Source organism: Schistocerca serialis, chromosome 8 (assembly GCF_023864345.2).
Source record: "Schistocerca serialis cubense isolate TAMUIC-IGC-003099 chromosome 8, iqSchSeri2.2, whole genome shotgun sequence".
NCBI classification, from domain to species: Eukaryota; Metazoa; Arthropoda; class Insecta; order Orthoptera; family Acrididae; genus Schistocerca; species Schistocerca serialis.
Window position 1 is genome coordinate 451,033,290 of NC_064645.1, and position 13,602 is coordinate 451,046,891.

The 13,602-nt window shown below is 43.6% G+C and overlaps 1 protein-coding gene across 1 annotated transcript in view; it reads right to left on the reverse strand.

The window, feature by feature from the left end:
* Positions 1–314: 314 nt before the first annotated feature.
* LOC126417063 (cell adhesion molecule 2-like) overlaps positions 315–13,602 on the reverse strand; it is a gene marked incomplete at its 3' end in the record, with an annotated part of 280,157 nt that continues 266,869 nt past the window's right edge. Inside the window, exon 6 of the mRNA XM_050084955.1 lies at positions 315–506. Within this exon, the coding sequence (XP_049940912.1) occupies positions 315–506 (192 nt within the window). The remainder of the gene's footprint in view (positions 507–13,602) is intronic.

A 13,602-nucleotide genomic window follows, 5' to 3' on the forward strand; every position in this document is an offset into this window, starting at 1 on the left:
AAATTGCGTGAAAATGTAATCACATGTCAGCTCTAGTATAATATATTTGTCCAATGAATACCCGTTCATCACCTGCATTTGTTCTTGGTGTAGCAATTTTAATGGCCAGTAGTGAATGTATAATATCAGCTTAATAATCTGAGTAATCTTCCACTGCGTTACGACGAAAGCTGCTGTCAGACCCGACGATTTCGTCGCGTGTAATCGCCTAGCACACACACACCTGTGGCGGCGGCGCTCCTGGCGAGCCCTTCGGCGCCGGGCGCGACGTCGAGCACGTCGTGCAGCGGCGCGCGGCGCCCAGGCCCTGCGGTGGCGGCCTCCTCGCGGCTCCTCCAGAAGACCGTGGCGACCGTGGCCAGGCACTTGAGGCGCAGGTCGCCGCCAGCGCCGCCCGGGAAGTGGCGCGGCGCCACGCGGAACCGTAGCCCCAGCACCGTCTCCACAGAGCCGTCGCCCGCGCCGCCGTCCACCACCTGCGGCCCGCGCAGCAGACGCTCGTCCTCCTGCGGGCACCACGGCCACGGACCAGCTGACGTGGATCCCATCTGCAAGCTGCCTCAACGCAAGTAATCTTGGTGCATCCATTTAAGCCGTCCTCACACGGGACCATAAAGCGCCCGTGGACGAGGATTTGTTAGTCATTTATGACGTCACAGTGAAACGCCGGAAATACATATCCTCCTATTTTCATTTATTCTACTATAAATTTTTTCCTTATTTTGTTACCTGAAGATATGACATTTCTTTGTCTTTATATAATGTAATTATTTTGATATATATATATATATAGGGTGTTACAAAAAAGTACGGCCGAACTTTCAGGAAACATTCCTCACACACAAATAAAGAAAAGATGTTATGTGGACATGTGTCCGGAAACGCTTAATTTCCATGTCAGAGCTCATTTTAGTTTCGTCAGTATGTACTGTACTTTCTCGATTCACCGCCAGTTGGACCAATTGAAGGAAGGTAATGTTGACTTCGGTGCCTGTGTTGACATGTGACTCATTGCTCTACAGCACTAGCATCAAGCACATCAGTACGTAGCATCAACAGGTTAGTGTTCATCACGAACGTGGTTTTGCAGTCAGTGCAATGTTTACAAATGCGGAGTTGGCAGATGCCCGTTTGATGTATGGATTAGCACGGGGCAATAACCGTGGCGCGGTACGTTTGTATCGAGACAGATTTCCAGAACGAAGGTGTCCCAACAGGAAGACGTTCCAAGCAATTGATCGACGTCTTAGGGAGCACGGAACATTCCAGCCTATGACTCGTGACTGGGGAAGACCTGGAACGACGAGGACACCTGCAATGGACGAGGCAATTCTTCGTGCAGTTGACGATAACCCTAATGTCAGCGTCAGAGAAGTTGCTGCTGAACAAGGTAACGTTGACCTCGTCACTGTATGGAGAGTGCTACGTGAGAACCAGTTGTTTCCGTACCATGCACAGCATGTGCAGGTACTATCAGCAGCTGATTGGCCTCCACGGGTACACTTCTGCAAATGGTTCATCCGACAATGTGTCAATCCTCATTTCACTGCAAATATTCTCTTTACGGATGAGGCTTCGTTCCAACGTGATCAAATTGTAGATTTTCACAGTCAACATGTGTGGGCTGACGAGAATCCGCACGCAATTGTGCAATCACGTCATCAACACAGATTTTCTGTGAACGTTTGGGCAGGCATTGTTGGTGATGTCTTGATTGGCCCCCATGTTCTTCCACCTACGCTCAATGGAGCACGTTATCGTGATTTCATACGGGATACTCTACCTGTGCTGCTAGAACATGTGTCTTTACACGTACGACACAACATGTGGTTCATGCACGATGGAGCTCCTGCACATTTCAGTCTAAGTGTTCGTACGCTTCTCAACAACAGATTCCGTGACCGATGGATTGGTAGAGGCTGACCAACTCCATGGCCTCTACACTCTCCTGACCTCAACCCTCTTGACTTTCATTTATGGGGGCATTTGAAAGCTCTTGTCTATGCAACCACGGTACCAAATGTAGAGACTCTTCGTGCTCGTATTGTGGACAGCTGTGATACAATACGCCATTCTCCTGGGCTGCATCAGAGCATCAGGGATTCCTTGCGACGGAGGGTGGATGCATGTATCCTCGCTAACGGAGGACATTTTGAACATTTCCTGTAACAAAATGTTTGAAGTCACGCTGGTACGTTCTGTTGCTGTGTGTTTCCATTCCATGATTAATGTGATTTGAAGAGAAGTAATAAAATGAGCTCTAACATGGAGAGTAAGCGTTTCCGGACACATGTCCACATAACATATTTTCTTTCTTTGTGTGTGAGGAATGTTTCCTGAAAGTTTGGCCGTACCTTTTTGTAACACCATATATATATATATATATATATATATATATATATATATATATATATATGCATTTATGTCGATGTATAATTGGTGTGTTTTGTAAATATTATTTGTATTTTTAGACTGGGTCTTGCCTAGGGAAAACTATGCTATCGAACAATTACATCGGTAGGTCGTGTGGAGAACCAAAGTGTTTAGGATCTTTGGTAGTGTTAACTCTGCCGCATGGAGCGCGGGCAGAGGAGTCTGGCAGGAGTAGGGCAGTGGAGCAGGTGTGTTGTGTGACGCTCCCGCGAGTTGCCGCGCTTTCGGGGTTTGGCAGCATGTAATTGCGCTCGACTTGCTATGATAGTTTCTGACACGGTGTTCGGGGATGGGAAGCAATAGCTGGTGCACATCGAGAGCCCGTTTCGCCTGGTGACAGTGTCGAGAAGAAGGCGCGCCAACATCCAGCATCTGCAACAGCGAAGGCCGACAATGAGTGACTGTCGCCACCTCCTCGACCGACGACTTCAAACCTTCAATCAAACAACAAGGAAGACTGGAAGCACGTAAAGTTTTAGACTGTATGGCAGACCTCAGCTTTTAAAATTGTTCCATTTGCCTCACAAAATTACAGCAACTTAGCATGAGCCTTTGTTGCTCATTGTCCCAATTGCATTACCAAGCAGGGTCCCTTCCTTTTCCGGAATGAACCCGAGTGTCGTTGAAATTCAAACGCCAGCATTAAAGTAATACCACTCGATTTCACTGCTTTAATTTCAAAGTTCAATTGAGGTATTCATAGCTGGCTACAATATTTAGATTACACAAGCACAAATTAAGAGTGCGAGTTTTGTTACTATATTTTAGCTTACCTGTGACTGCTGCTGAGCTTGGTACGTACTAAATTTTACTATTGTTAATTGTTCAGAATCATTTAACTCAAGTTCAAAGTTAAATCTCTTATTTCTAAATTGCGTAGATTCAAGTAGCTTTTGAAATGATTGTTGAGGTAGCCCAAGACAAGCCTTATATTATTGAATTTCGTAGTGCTGCAGAAACAAAGTTCACTATTAATTTCAGTCACTAAATTAACTTTCAATTTTCCGGTTTTATTAATTCTTTTGCAAAATTAAGTCAGAGTGTAGCGAAATTTATTACTTCTGACAAACATTCAGTTTTCACACAACACGTGTCGATCTTCAGTTCCCACGCTCTTAGTGCTAATTATATTTGCAATAACCTTTCTTTTTCAGCTATTATAGTAGTTGTCTGACTGGCGACCGTAACTTTCCCCAAATCTCAAATATCTTATTAACGCCAGTTAATTGTTAACGTAACGACCGAACATTTACTTTCTTTATTAACTTTACCCCTTTTCAAAATTAATTTCCACCAGTTTCATGTGCAGTTTTCCTTTCATTTAGATGTAATCCTTTCCTCCCTCTTCACCGACAGATTAATTTCGGTGGCGATTGCTTTTCCCAAATTTCCATTAGGTACACGCGGTTTAGTTTTTACTGTCATTAAGGTCGATAAGTGAGGGGGAGGTTACAACAGCAGGGCTTAATTTCGGCCGGGACGCGCCGGAACGTGTTCCGGTACCTCCCATGGACTTTTCTTTATATTTTTTTTATTTTTTGTTTTAACAGTTCAGCACCGGAGACTTGGAACAATTCACATGTATTAAATCACAACATAACTATAATTTACCGCTGCAGCACAAGTCATCTACATCTACATACATACTCCTCAATCCACCATACGGTGCTTGGCGGAGGGTATTTCGTACCACAACCAGCATCTTCTCTCCCTGTTCCACTAACAAACGAGGGAAAATGACTGCCTATATGCATCTGTACGAGCCCTAATCTCTCTTATCTTTGTGGTCTTTCCTCTAGACACTCCCACCCGAGTTCCTGAATCATTTCCGTAACACTCGCGTGATGATCAAACCTACCAGTAATAAATCTAGCAGCCGGCCTCTGAATTGCTTCTATGTCAGCCGACCGGAGTGGCCGTGCGGTTCTATGCGCTACAGTCTGGAACCGGGCGACCGCTACTGTCGCAGGTTCGAATCCTGCCTCGGGCAGGGATGTGTGTGATGTCCTTAGGTTAGTTAGGTTTAATTAGTTCAAAGTTCTCGGCGACTTATGACCTCAGAAGTTAAGTCGCACAGTGCTCAGAGCCATTTGAACCATTTTTTCTATGTCCTCCCTCAATTCGACCTGATAGGGATCCCAAACGCTCGAGCAGTACTCAAGAATAGGTCGTATTAGTGTTTTATAAGCGGTCTCCTTTACAGATGAACCACATCTTCGCAAAATTCTACCAATGAACCGAAAACGACTATCCGCCTTCGCCACTACTGCCATTACATGCTTGTCCCACTTCATATCACAATGCAATGTTACGCCCAAATATTTAATCGACGTGACTGTGTCAAGCGCTACACTACTAATGGAGTATTCAAACATTACGGAATTCTTTTTTCCTATTCATCTGCATTAATTTACATTTATCTATATTTAGAGTTACCTGCCATTCTTTACACCAATCACAAATCCTACCCAAGTCATCTTGTATCATCCTACAGTCATTCAACGATGACACCTTCGCGTACACCACAGCATCATCAGTAAACAGCCGCACATTGCTATCCACCCTATCCAAAAGATCATTTATGTAGATAAAAAACAGCAGCGGACCTACCACACTTCCCTGGCGCACTCCAGATGATACCCTCACCTCCGATGAACACTCAACACCGAGGACAACGTACTGGGTTCTATTACTTAAGAAGTCTTCGAGCCACTCACATATTTGGGAACCAATCCCATATGCTCGTACCTTAGTTAGGAGTCTGCAGTGGGGCACCGAGTGAAACGTTTTCCGGAAGTCACGGAATATGGCATCCGTCTGATACTCTTCATCCATGGTTCGCAAGATATCATGTGAAAAAAGGGCGAGTTGCATTTCGCAGGAGCGATGCTTTCCAAAGCCGTGCTGATGCATGGACAGCAACTTCTCTGTCTCAAGGAAATTCATTATATTCGAACTGAGAATATGTTCGAGAATCCTGCAACAAACCGATGTTAAGGATATTGGTCTGTAATTTTGAGGATCCGTCCTTCTACCCTTCTTATATACAGACGTCACCTGCGCTTTTTTTCAGTCAACGTGACAGTGGGTCGCCAACGTGATGTGACGGGCAGGAGGTACTGTGCGTGTGTGTGTTTTTATGTATGTGTGTGTACGCACGTACAGTATACCCAAGATAAGTTGAGTATCATTCCAAAGTTGTATGAAGCTGAACTATGGAGTAAAGTGACACTGGTACGGCGGCAGGCGGTGGCAGCTGTTGTTTATAGTGTAACCTTCTGCTGTTATGTTTTTGATTATACGAGCGTCACTCCAAAAGAATTGCACACTATTTTTGTAAAAATACAGTTTTCATTCTGCATTTGTTAAAGTTTTACAGTGTGCAGATACATCCTGTAAGTAGGCTGTTTAGGTTTTTATGTTGGTAATGCCACGTAGCGCTCTATACGAAAATCACTGACTGTTCTGTGTGAAGTCTGTGGCTGGTTTGCATTGTTGGAATATTTGCTATTGTAGTGATTGGCAGTTGGATGTGAACAGCGCGTAGCGTTGCGCAGTTGGAGGTGAGCCGCCAGCAGTGATGGATGTGGGGAGAGAGAGATGGCAGAATTTTGAGAGCGGACGATATGGACGTGTGTCCATCAGAAAGAGTAAATTTGTAATATTGGATATCATGAACTGATATATACCGGGTGATCAAAAAGTCAGTATAAATTTGAAAACTTAATAAACCACGGAATAATGTAGATAGAGAGGTAAAAATTGACACACATGCTTGGAATGACATGGGGGTTTATTATAACAAAAAAAAAAAACCACCCCCTGTTGCTAGACGCGTGAAAGATCTCTTGCGCACGTTGTTTGGTGATGATCGTGTACTCAGCCGCCACCTTCGTCATGCTTGGCCTCCCAGGTCCCCAGACCTCAGTCCGTGCGATTATTGGCTTTCGGGTTACCTGAAGTCGCAAGTGTATTGTGATCGACCGACATCTCTAGGGATGCTGAAAGACAACATCCGACGCCAATGCCTCACCATAACTCCGGACATGCTTTATAGTGCTGTTCTCAACATTATTCCTCAACTACAGCTATTGTTGAGGAATGACGGTAAACATATTGAGCATTTCCTGTAAAGAACATCATCTTTGCTTTGTCTTACTTTGTTATGCTAATTATTGCTATTCTGATTAGATGGAGCGCCATCTGTCGGACACTTTTTGAACTTTTGTATTTTTTTGGTTCTAATAAAATCCCATGTCATTCCAAGCATGTGTGTCAATTTGTACCTCTCTATCTACATTATTTCGTGATTTATTAAGTTTTCAAATTTATGCTAAGTTTTTGATCACCCGGTATATATATGATGACTTTTGAACATTATTAAGATAAATAAATTGTTTGTTCTCTATCAAAATCTTTCACTTGCTAACTATGCCTATCAGTAATTAGTGCCTTCAGTAGTTAGAATCTTTTATTTAGCTGGCAGTATTGGCGCTCGCTGTATTGCAGTAGTTCGAGTAACGAAGATTTTTGTGAGGCAAGCGATTCATGAAAGGTATAGGTTATTGTTAGTCATGGCCATTCTTTGGTAGGGATTATCGAAAGTCAGACTGTGTTGCGTTAAAAAAAAATTATTGTGCGTCAGTTTAATGTTGATCAGAATAAGTAAAGAGAGAAATGTCTTGAGTACGTTCAGTTTTGCTCATCTGTTTAAAAATCAAGTAACGTAGAGGTTTCCCAGCACAGTAAAATATAAATTTTCCAAAAGGGATGTTTCAATCCTTCCCGCTTGTTTTCAAACTTAGTTTAACCTATTCCCGTGAGTGGAGCCGTCGCAGGATGTCTTCAAGGTGGCTGCTACACTTGACGTTCTTCAGAAGCAACGTACTGTCATAGAATTTCCGTGCTGTGAAACGAGACTGTGGGAAACATCCACAAGAGGTTGAAAAAGGTGTATGGAGATGCTGCTGTCGATCGCAGCACAGTTAGTCGGTGGGCAAGCAGGTTACGTGATGAAAGCGGGCACGACAATATTGAGGATTGTCCCCGCAACGGCAGGCCTCGGACTGCACACACTCCAGACAATGTGCAGAGAGTTAATGAATTGGTGACTGCTGACAGACGCATCCCAGTGAACGAATTGTCACGCTACGTTGGGATAGGGGAAGGAAGTGTTTGCAGAATACTGAAAGTGTTGGCGTTAAAAAAGGTTTGTGCCAGGTGGGTTCCCAGGATGTTGTCAGTGGCTCACAAAACTTGGATGGACAACACTGAAATACCCGCCTTACAGTCCTGACCTGGCTCCATTTGACTATCATCTCTTTGGGAAACTGAAAGACTCTGTACGTGGAACATGGTTTGAAGATGATGACTGCCTTGTGCACGCTGCCAAACAGTGGCTCCAACAGGTTGGTCCAGAATTTTACCGTGCGGGTATACAGGCGCTGGTTACAAGATGGCGTAAGGCACTTGAGAGGGATGGAAATTATGTGGAAAATGAAAATATTGTTCCTACATGATGTATTTACACACTGTAGAACTTTCAAACATATTGAATAAAAGATGGATTTAGAAAAAAAATTGTGTGCGTTTCTTTTTGGAGCGACCCTCGTAAGATATTACGGTTTAAAAACCTGACTTTCAGCACTGCGTCACAGTGTGGAAGTTCACGTTCCACAGCACTCTCTGGCGTGAAAGTCTGTGTATGACGAGTCACATCTTTGTTTCGTGGAGAGGAATCTGCCCAATGAGATGCAAGATCGCATTATACGTCACAAGCGGAACTTGAGAGACTGGATCTCGTCCCTTTCATTTGAAGCCCGTACTTGCTGGTTTTTGTATTTTATATCCTATGGTTATAAGCTTTTTCAGAGCGCCAGCACACTGGATATTTCTCAAAGACACGTCTTCATTGATACGATTTGTTATAATAAAACTGTGGGAAACGTCGTATTAGTGGTTACAAAATTTTCGAGTTTGGTTGTAATAGTAAAAAGTGACAATCACGTAATAATTTTTATCATACGTCAAAGACTATTGTAAATTTATTTCACACTATTTCTAAGATTGGACATGGGGCCTGTATTTTTACCTTACAACACGATTAACGGTACTGAAGTATTTACGTGTACTACAGACATAACAACATGTGTAGCACACGAACAATGGAGGAAATGTACGATTTAACAGAGCTAACGTAGTAACTTTACGGCTATCCATTTTCCTAAAGAAACAGTGCGATTTGTGAGCGAGGCACAGCCAACGAATGCCACTCGAGAACGCTGCAATCGCTAAACAAGTTGAGGACCTGGTTTCTCAAAAAAATGGTTCAAATGGCTCTGAGCACTATGGAACGTAACATCTGAGGTCCCCTAGACTTAGAGCCACTTAAACCTAATTAACCTAAGGACATCCATGCCCGAGGCAGGATTCGAGCCTGCGACCGTAGCAGCAGCGCAGTTCCGGACTTAAGCGTCTAGAACCGTTCGGCCACAACGGCCGGCCACCTCGTTTCTAAGTGTGACCCAGCCACAGTGTAAACCACGTCTTATGTTTCTTAAGACGAGAACCCCGTCTCAGGTGAGGACGGCTCTTCCAAATGAGGTGCCATTTTTCATGGATCAACTCTTAGCTTTCGAAAGAGTACGTAATATTTGTGTCTGAGGAGACCGCAACCGCGGGCCAGGCAGATAGAGAAAGTCGTTTCTTGATGGCCACCAGACGCCTTTGTACAGATGGATCAAACAGGGACCCTGCGCATGTTTCTATCTGTAGCTCAAGACGAAAACATTATAATATAGTGACCTAACAAATGGGCGGCTGAATGGGACACACATCGTAAATTTTTCTAGACTAAACAACACTCAAAAATGATACAGGAGTTTCTTTTACGATCTCCATAGCGAGTATGTATTTCTTTGAGTGTGCGACAACAGGATGTTCAGTACTGAAACGAAACTTGCTACCAAATAATTTCACTGACGACATTAAGAAACTGGACTCGTCCATCAATTCTACCGACACACCCGGAGCAAATTTAACAGAACGATAGAGGAGAAATCCTCCTAGCATTCAGTACTTAGCTGATAAGTGTCATGTGTGATATCTTCGCTTAATGAACGGCCTTTGTATTGTAAACAAAAGATCCGAATGCAAAGCACATTTATGACGATGAAATCGAATCAAGAATATTATAAAGTATTTGTGTGCCACAATGATTCACTTATAATTAGAATATCTATGCCGCTTGTATTGCAGCAGTTTGTCCATCGTCTTGAAAATGTTGAACCTCCAAATCAAGATGGAGCACTGCCCACTGGAATGCATGTTAAGTGTATATAACTGTTTCATCTTATACCTAATCAAATGCAGGGACATTGGCATGTTTTTGTTATCCAAACAACTTATAGGTGGCGCTAAGTAATTAAATATACTAGCGGAGTGCAGAAGTAGACGACAGGATGTCAACTATAACGTTAATCTAATTAGAATAAAATATCTAAAATCAGAGCTTAAACATGCTCACTTTTAATCAACTGTACTATATAAACTGTAGGTAATAAGAAACACTTTGCACGTTAAAACTGTCTCCGTCATTAATCAAAAGAAATACATAAGATGTAGGTACAAGGACCATTCGGAAAGTAAGGTATGGTCGGTCGCGAAACCACAGTGAAAATTCGATGAAGTTTTGCATAGATATGTTGGCCAGTGTCTCTAGTATGGCTGTAGATAGTTTCAAGTCGCACTTCTCAGTTCTGAGGGCATAGCCAATAATGGGTGCTTACCGAGAGGTTTCGCCCAATGACATGTAACCCTACATAAAGTAACTGTCATGCGGTTCCCTCTTCATAACAGTTCCAGGCCACACGCTGCACCGAGCGAGGTGGCGCAGTGGTTAGCACACTGGACTCGCATTCGGGAGGACGACGGTTCAATCCCGTCTCCAGCCATCCTGATCTAGGTTTTCCGTGATTTCCCTAAATCGCTTCAGGCAAATGCCGGGATGGTTCCTTTGAAAGGGCACGGCCGATTTCCTTCCCAATCCTTCCCTAACCCGAGCATGAGCTCCGTCTCTAATGACCTCGTTGTCGACGGGACAATAAACACTAACCACCACCACCACTACACGCTGCAGGGGCAGTGAGAATGCTCCTGGTGTGTTTTCTATGAGAAGTGCTTCAGCAGCAGCCACCATACAATCCGGACTTGACTCCTTCCGATTCTCATCTCTGCTAACATGAGCCGCTGGGTATGAAGACTACGTTTTGGCACAGACAACGAGCTGCAGTCCAGTGCAGAAAATTTACCCGGAAGCATACGATGTTGCCTTACATGACGAAGGTATTTGAAAGTTGGTGCAACGCTAAGGTAGCTGTTTTAAGTCGGAGCGACGACTACATAGTGATGCAGCTGGAAGGTGTAACCAGCTGTTGCAAATAAAACCGTTTTCTTTTTCACTGTTGTTTACATTTCACTACCGATCGTTCCTGACTTTCTAAATAGCCCTCATAATAATGTGCAGCAGGTGTCATAATATATTCAATGCATTTAGATGGCTCTCAGCACTATGGGACTTAACAGCTATGGTCATCAGTCCCCTAGAACTTAGAACTACGTAAACCTAACTAACGTAAGGACATCACACACCACCCAGTCATCACGAGGCAGAGAAAAATGCATTTAGATGCCGCTAAACAGACAATCCATAGTGGGCAACGCCAGGGCAACGCTCCATACACATTTCGGAGGAAAGTTTAGCATTTGATTTATGCCGTGTTCTGAAAGTAGCCTACGAGGTTTGTGCAAAACAGAGAGCCCCGTGAAGGCACCTCCTTGTGTACACAAGGCTCGAGCTGTTAGAAAGACGTGGCAGTCCACTAAAAGCGCAAAGAACCAAATCGTACCACTACAGCTAGATACAAGGAACTAATTAGTGTATAGAGTGACAAGAAACGTGATATCTAATGATTGGCAGGGCATCTGTAAAACAGCAGCGTTTGTCACAGGGTACCAAAGCAATGATTATGCTTTTTTGAAACCAAGTTACTACGGGGTTATAACAAGCTTAAATGGTAACTTTCGAATTATATTAATTTGATACTTTTGTTAGATACTCATTTTTTATTAGTAGTATTTATTCTTTGTGGGATTAATGTAATTTTTTCTTCTCTTGTTCTCGTTTATATGATGTAGCAGCACTCATACAGTTTTATTTGGTTCCTAGATAACAAACAAAAATTTGGAGTCATGTGTCCTGCGGGTGTATTTTTTTTTCGCAATAACATTCAGTCGTCAACTGCAAACATACTTTTATTATGCGTTACCGGTTTAGGCAAATTAATTTGTCATCTTCAGAAGCACACAAAATTAGGAACATTATAAACCTTTAAACCTTGGCTATACTTCCACGTTAAATATCAGAAGTATATATTACAAAGATTTACTTAGTACTGGTTCAGCAGAAGTCAATATCTTCTTCAAAACAGCTTAATGCCATGATATGTCCAGAAATGTTAATATTGTATGCGATAAAAGTAAACAAGAGATTGACAATTTACAGTATCTGTTGTCCTAGCAGCAAGGAACTATTCAAATACAGAGTTATGTAAACAGGATGAATACGCCACTGCAGTCGGCAACGCCTATACAAGATAACAAGTGTCTGGCGCAATTGTTAGATCGGTTACGGCTGCTACAATGGCAGGTTATCAAGATTTAAGTGAGTTTGAACGTGGTGTTATAGCCGGCGCACGAGCGGTGGGACAAAGCATCTCCGAGGTAACGATGAAGTGGGAATTTTCCCGTATGACCATTTCACGAGTGTACCGTGAATATCACGAATCCCATAAAATATCAGATCTCCGACATGGCTGCGGTCGGAAAAAGATCCTGCAAGAATGGGACCAACGACGACTGATGAGAATCGTTCTACGTGACAGAAGTGCAGCCCTTCCGCAAATCGCTACAGATTTCAATGCTGGGCCATCAGCAAGTGTTAGCCTGCAAATCATTCAACGAAACATCAATCGATATGCGCTTTCGGAGCGACGGCCGACTAATGTACCCTTCATGACTGCACAACGCAAAGTTTTACACCTCACCTGGGCATGTCAACACCGACATTGGACAGTTAATGACTGCAAACATGTTGCCCGGTCGGACGAGTCTCGTTTCAAATTGTATGGAGCGGATGGACGTGTACGGGTATAGAGACAACCTCATGAATCCATGGAGCCTGCATGTCAGCACGGGTCTGTTCATGCAGAAGGAGGCTCTGAAATGAGGTGTGGCGTGTGCAGTTGGAGTGATATGGAAGCCCTGATATGTCTAGATACGACTCTGACAGGTGACACGTACGTAAGCGTCCTCTCTGATCCTGCATCCATTCACGTCCACTGTACATTCCGACGGAGTTGGGCAGTTCCAGTAGAGCAATGCGACACCCCACACGTCCAGAATTGCTATAGAGTGGCTCCAGAACACTCTTCTGAGTTTAAACACTTACGCTGCCCACCGAACTCCCCAAAATGAACGTTATTTTGGAAAACTTGGGAATTTGTGGTAAGGACTATGAGATCAAACTGCTGAGGTCATCGGCCCCTAGGCTTACGCAACACTTAATCTCACTTAAACTAACTTACGTTAAGGTCAACACACACACCCATGCCCAAGGGAGGACTCGAACCTCCGACGGGGGGAGCCGCGCAAACCGTGACAAGGCGCCTCGGACCTCACGGCTACCTCGCGCTGCTGAACGTTATTGAGCGTATCTGGGATGCGTCGCAACGTGCTGTTCAGAAGAGATATCCACCCTCTCGTACTCTTGCGGATTAATGAACAGCGGAGCAACATTCAATGTGTCAGGTACCTCCAGCCCTACATTAGATATTACTTGAGTCCATGCCATGTCGTGTTGAGGCAATTCCGCGTGCTCGTGGGGCCCTACACGATATTAGGCAGGTGTACCAGCTCTTCAGTGCATATTATATACAATATAAGTAATATACTATAAAATATCCATGATTTTGTAGGCTGCGGCAGATGACAAATTAACTTGTGGAAAACGGTAAAGCATAATAAACCATATTTGCAAATGCCGACTGAATTTTATTCTGAAAAATAATAACAGTGGTGCCAAAAAAGACAGCCACGAATAAAACAATGAGT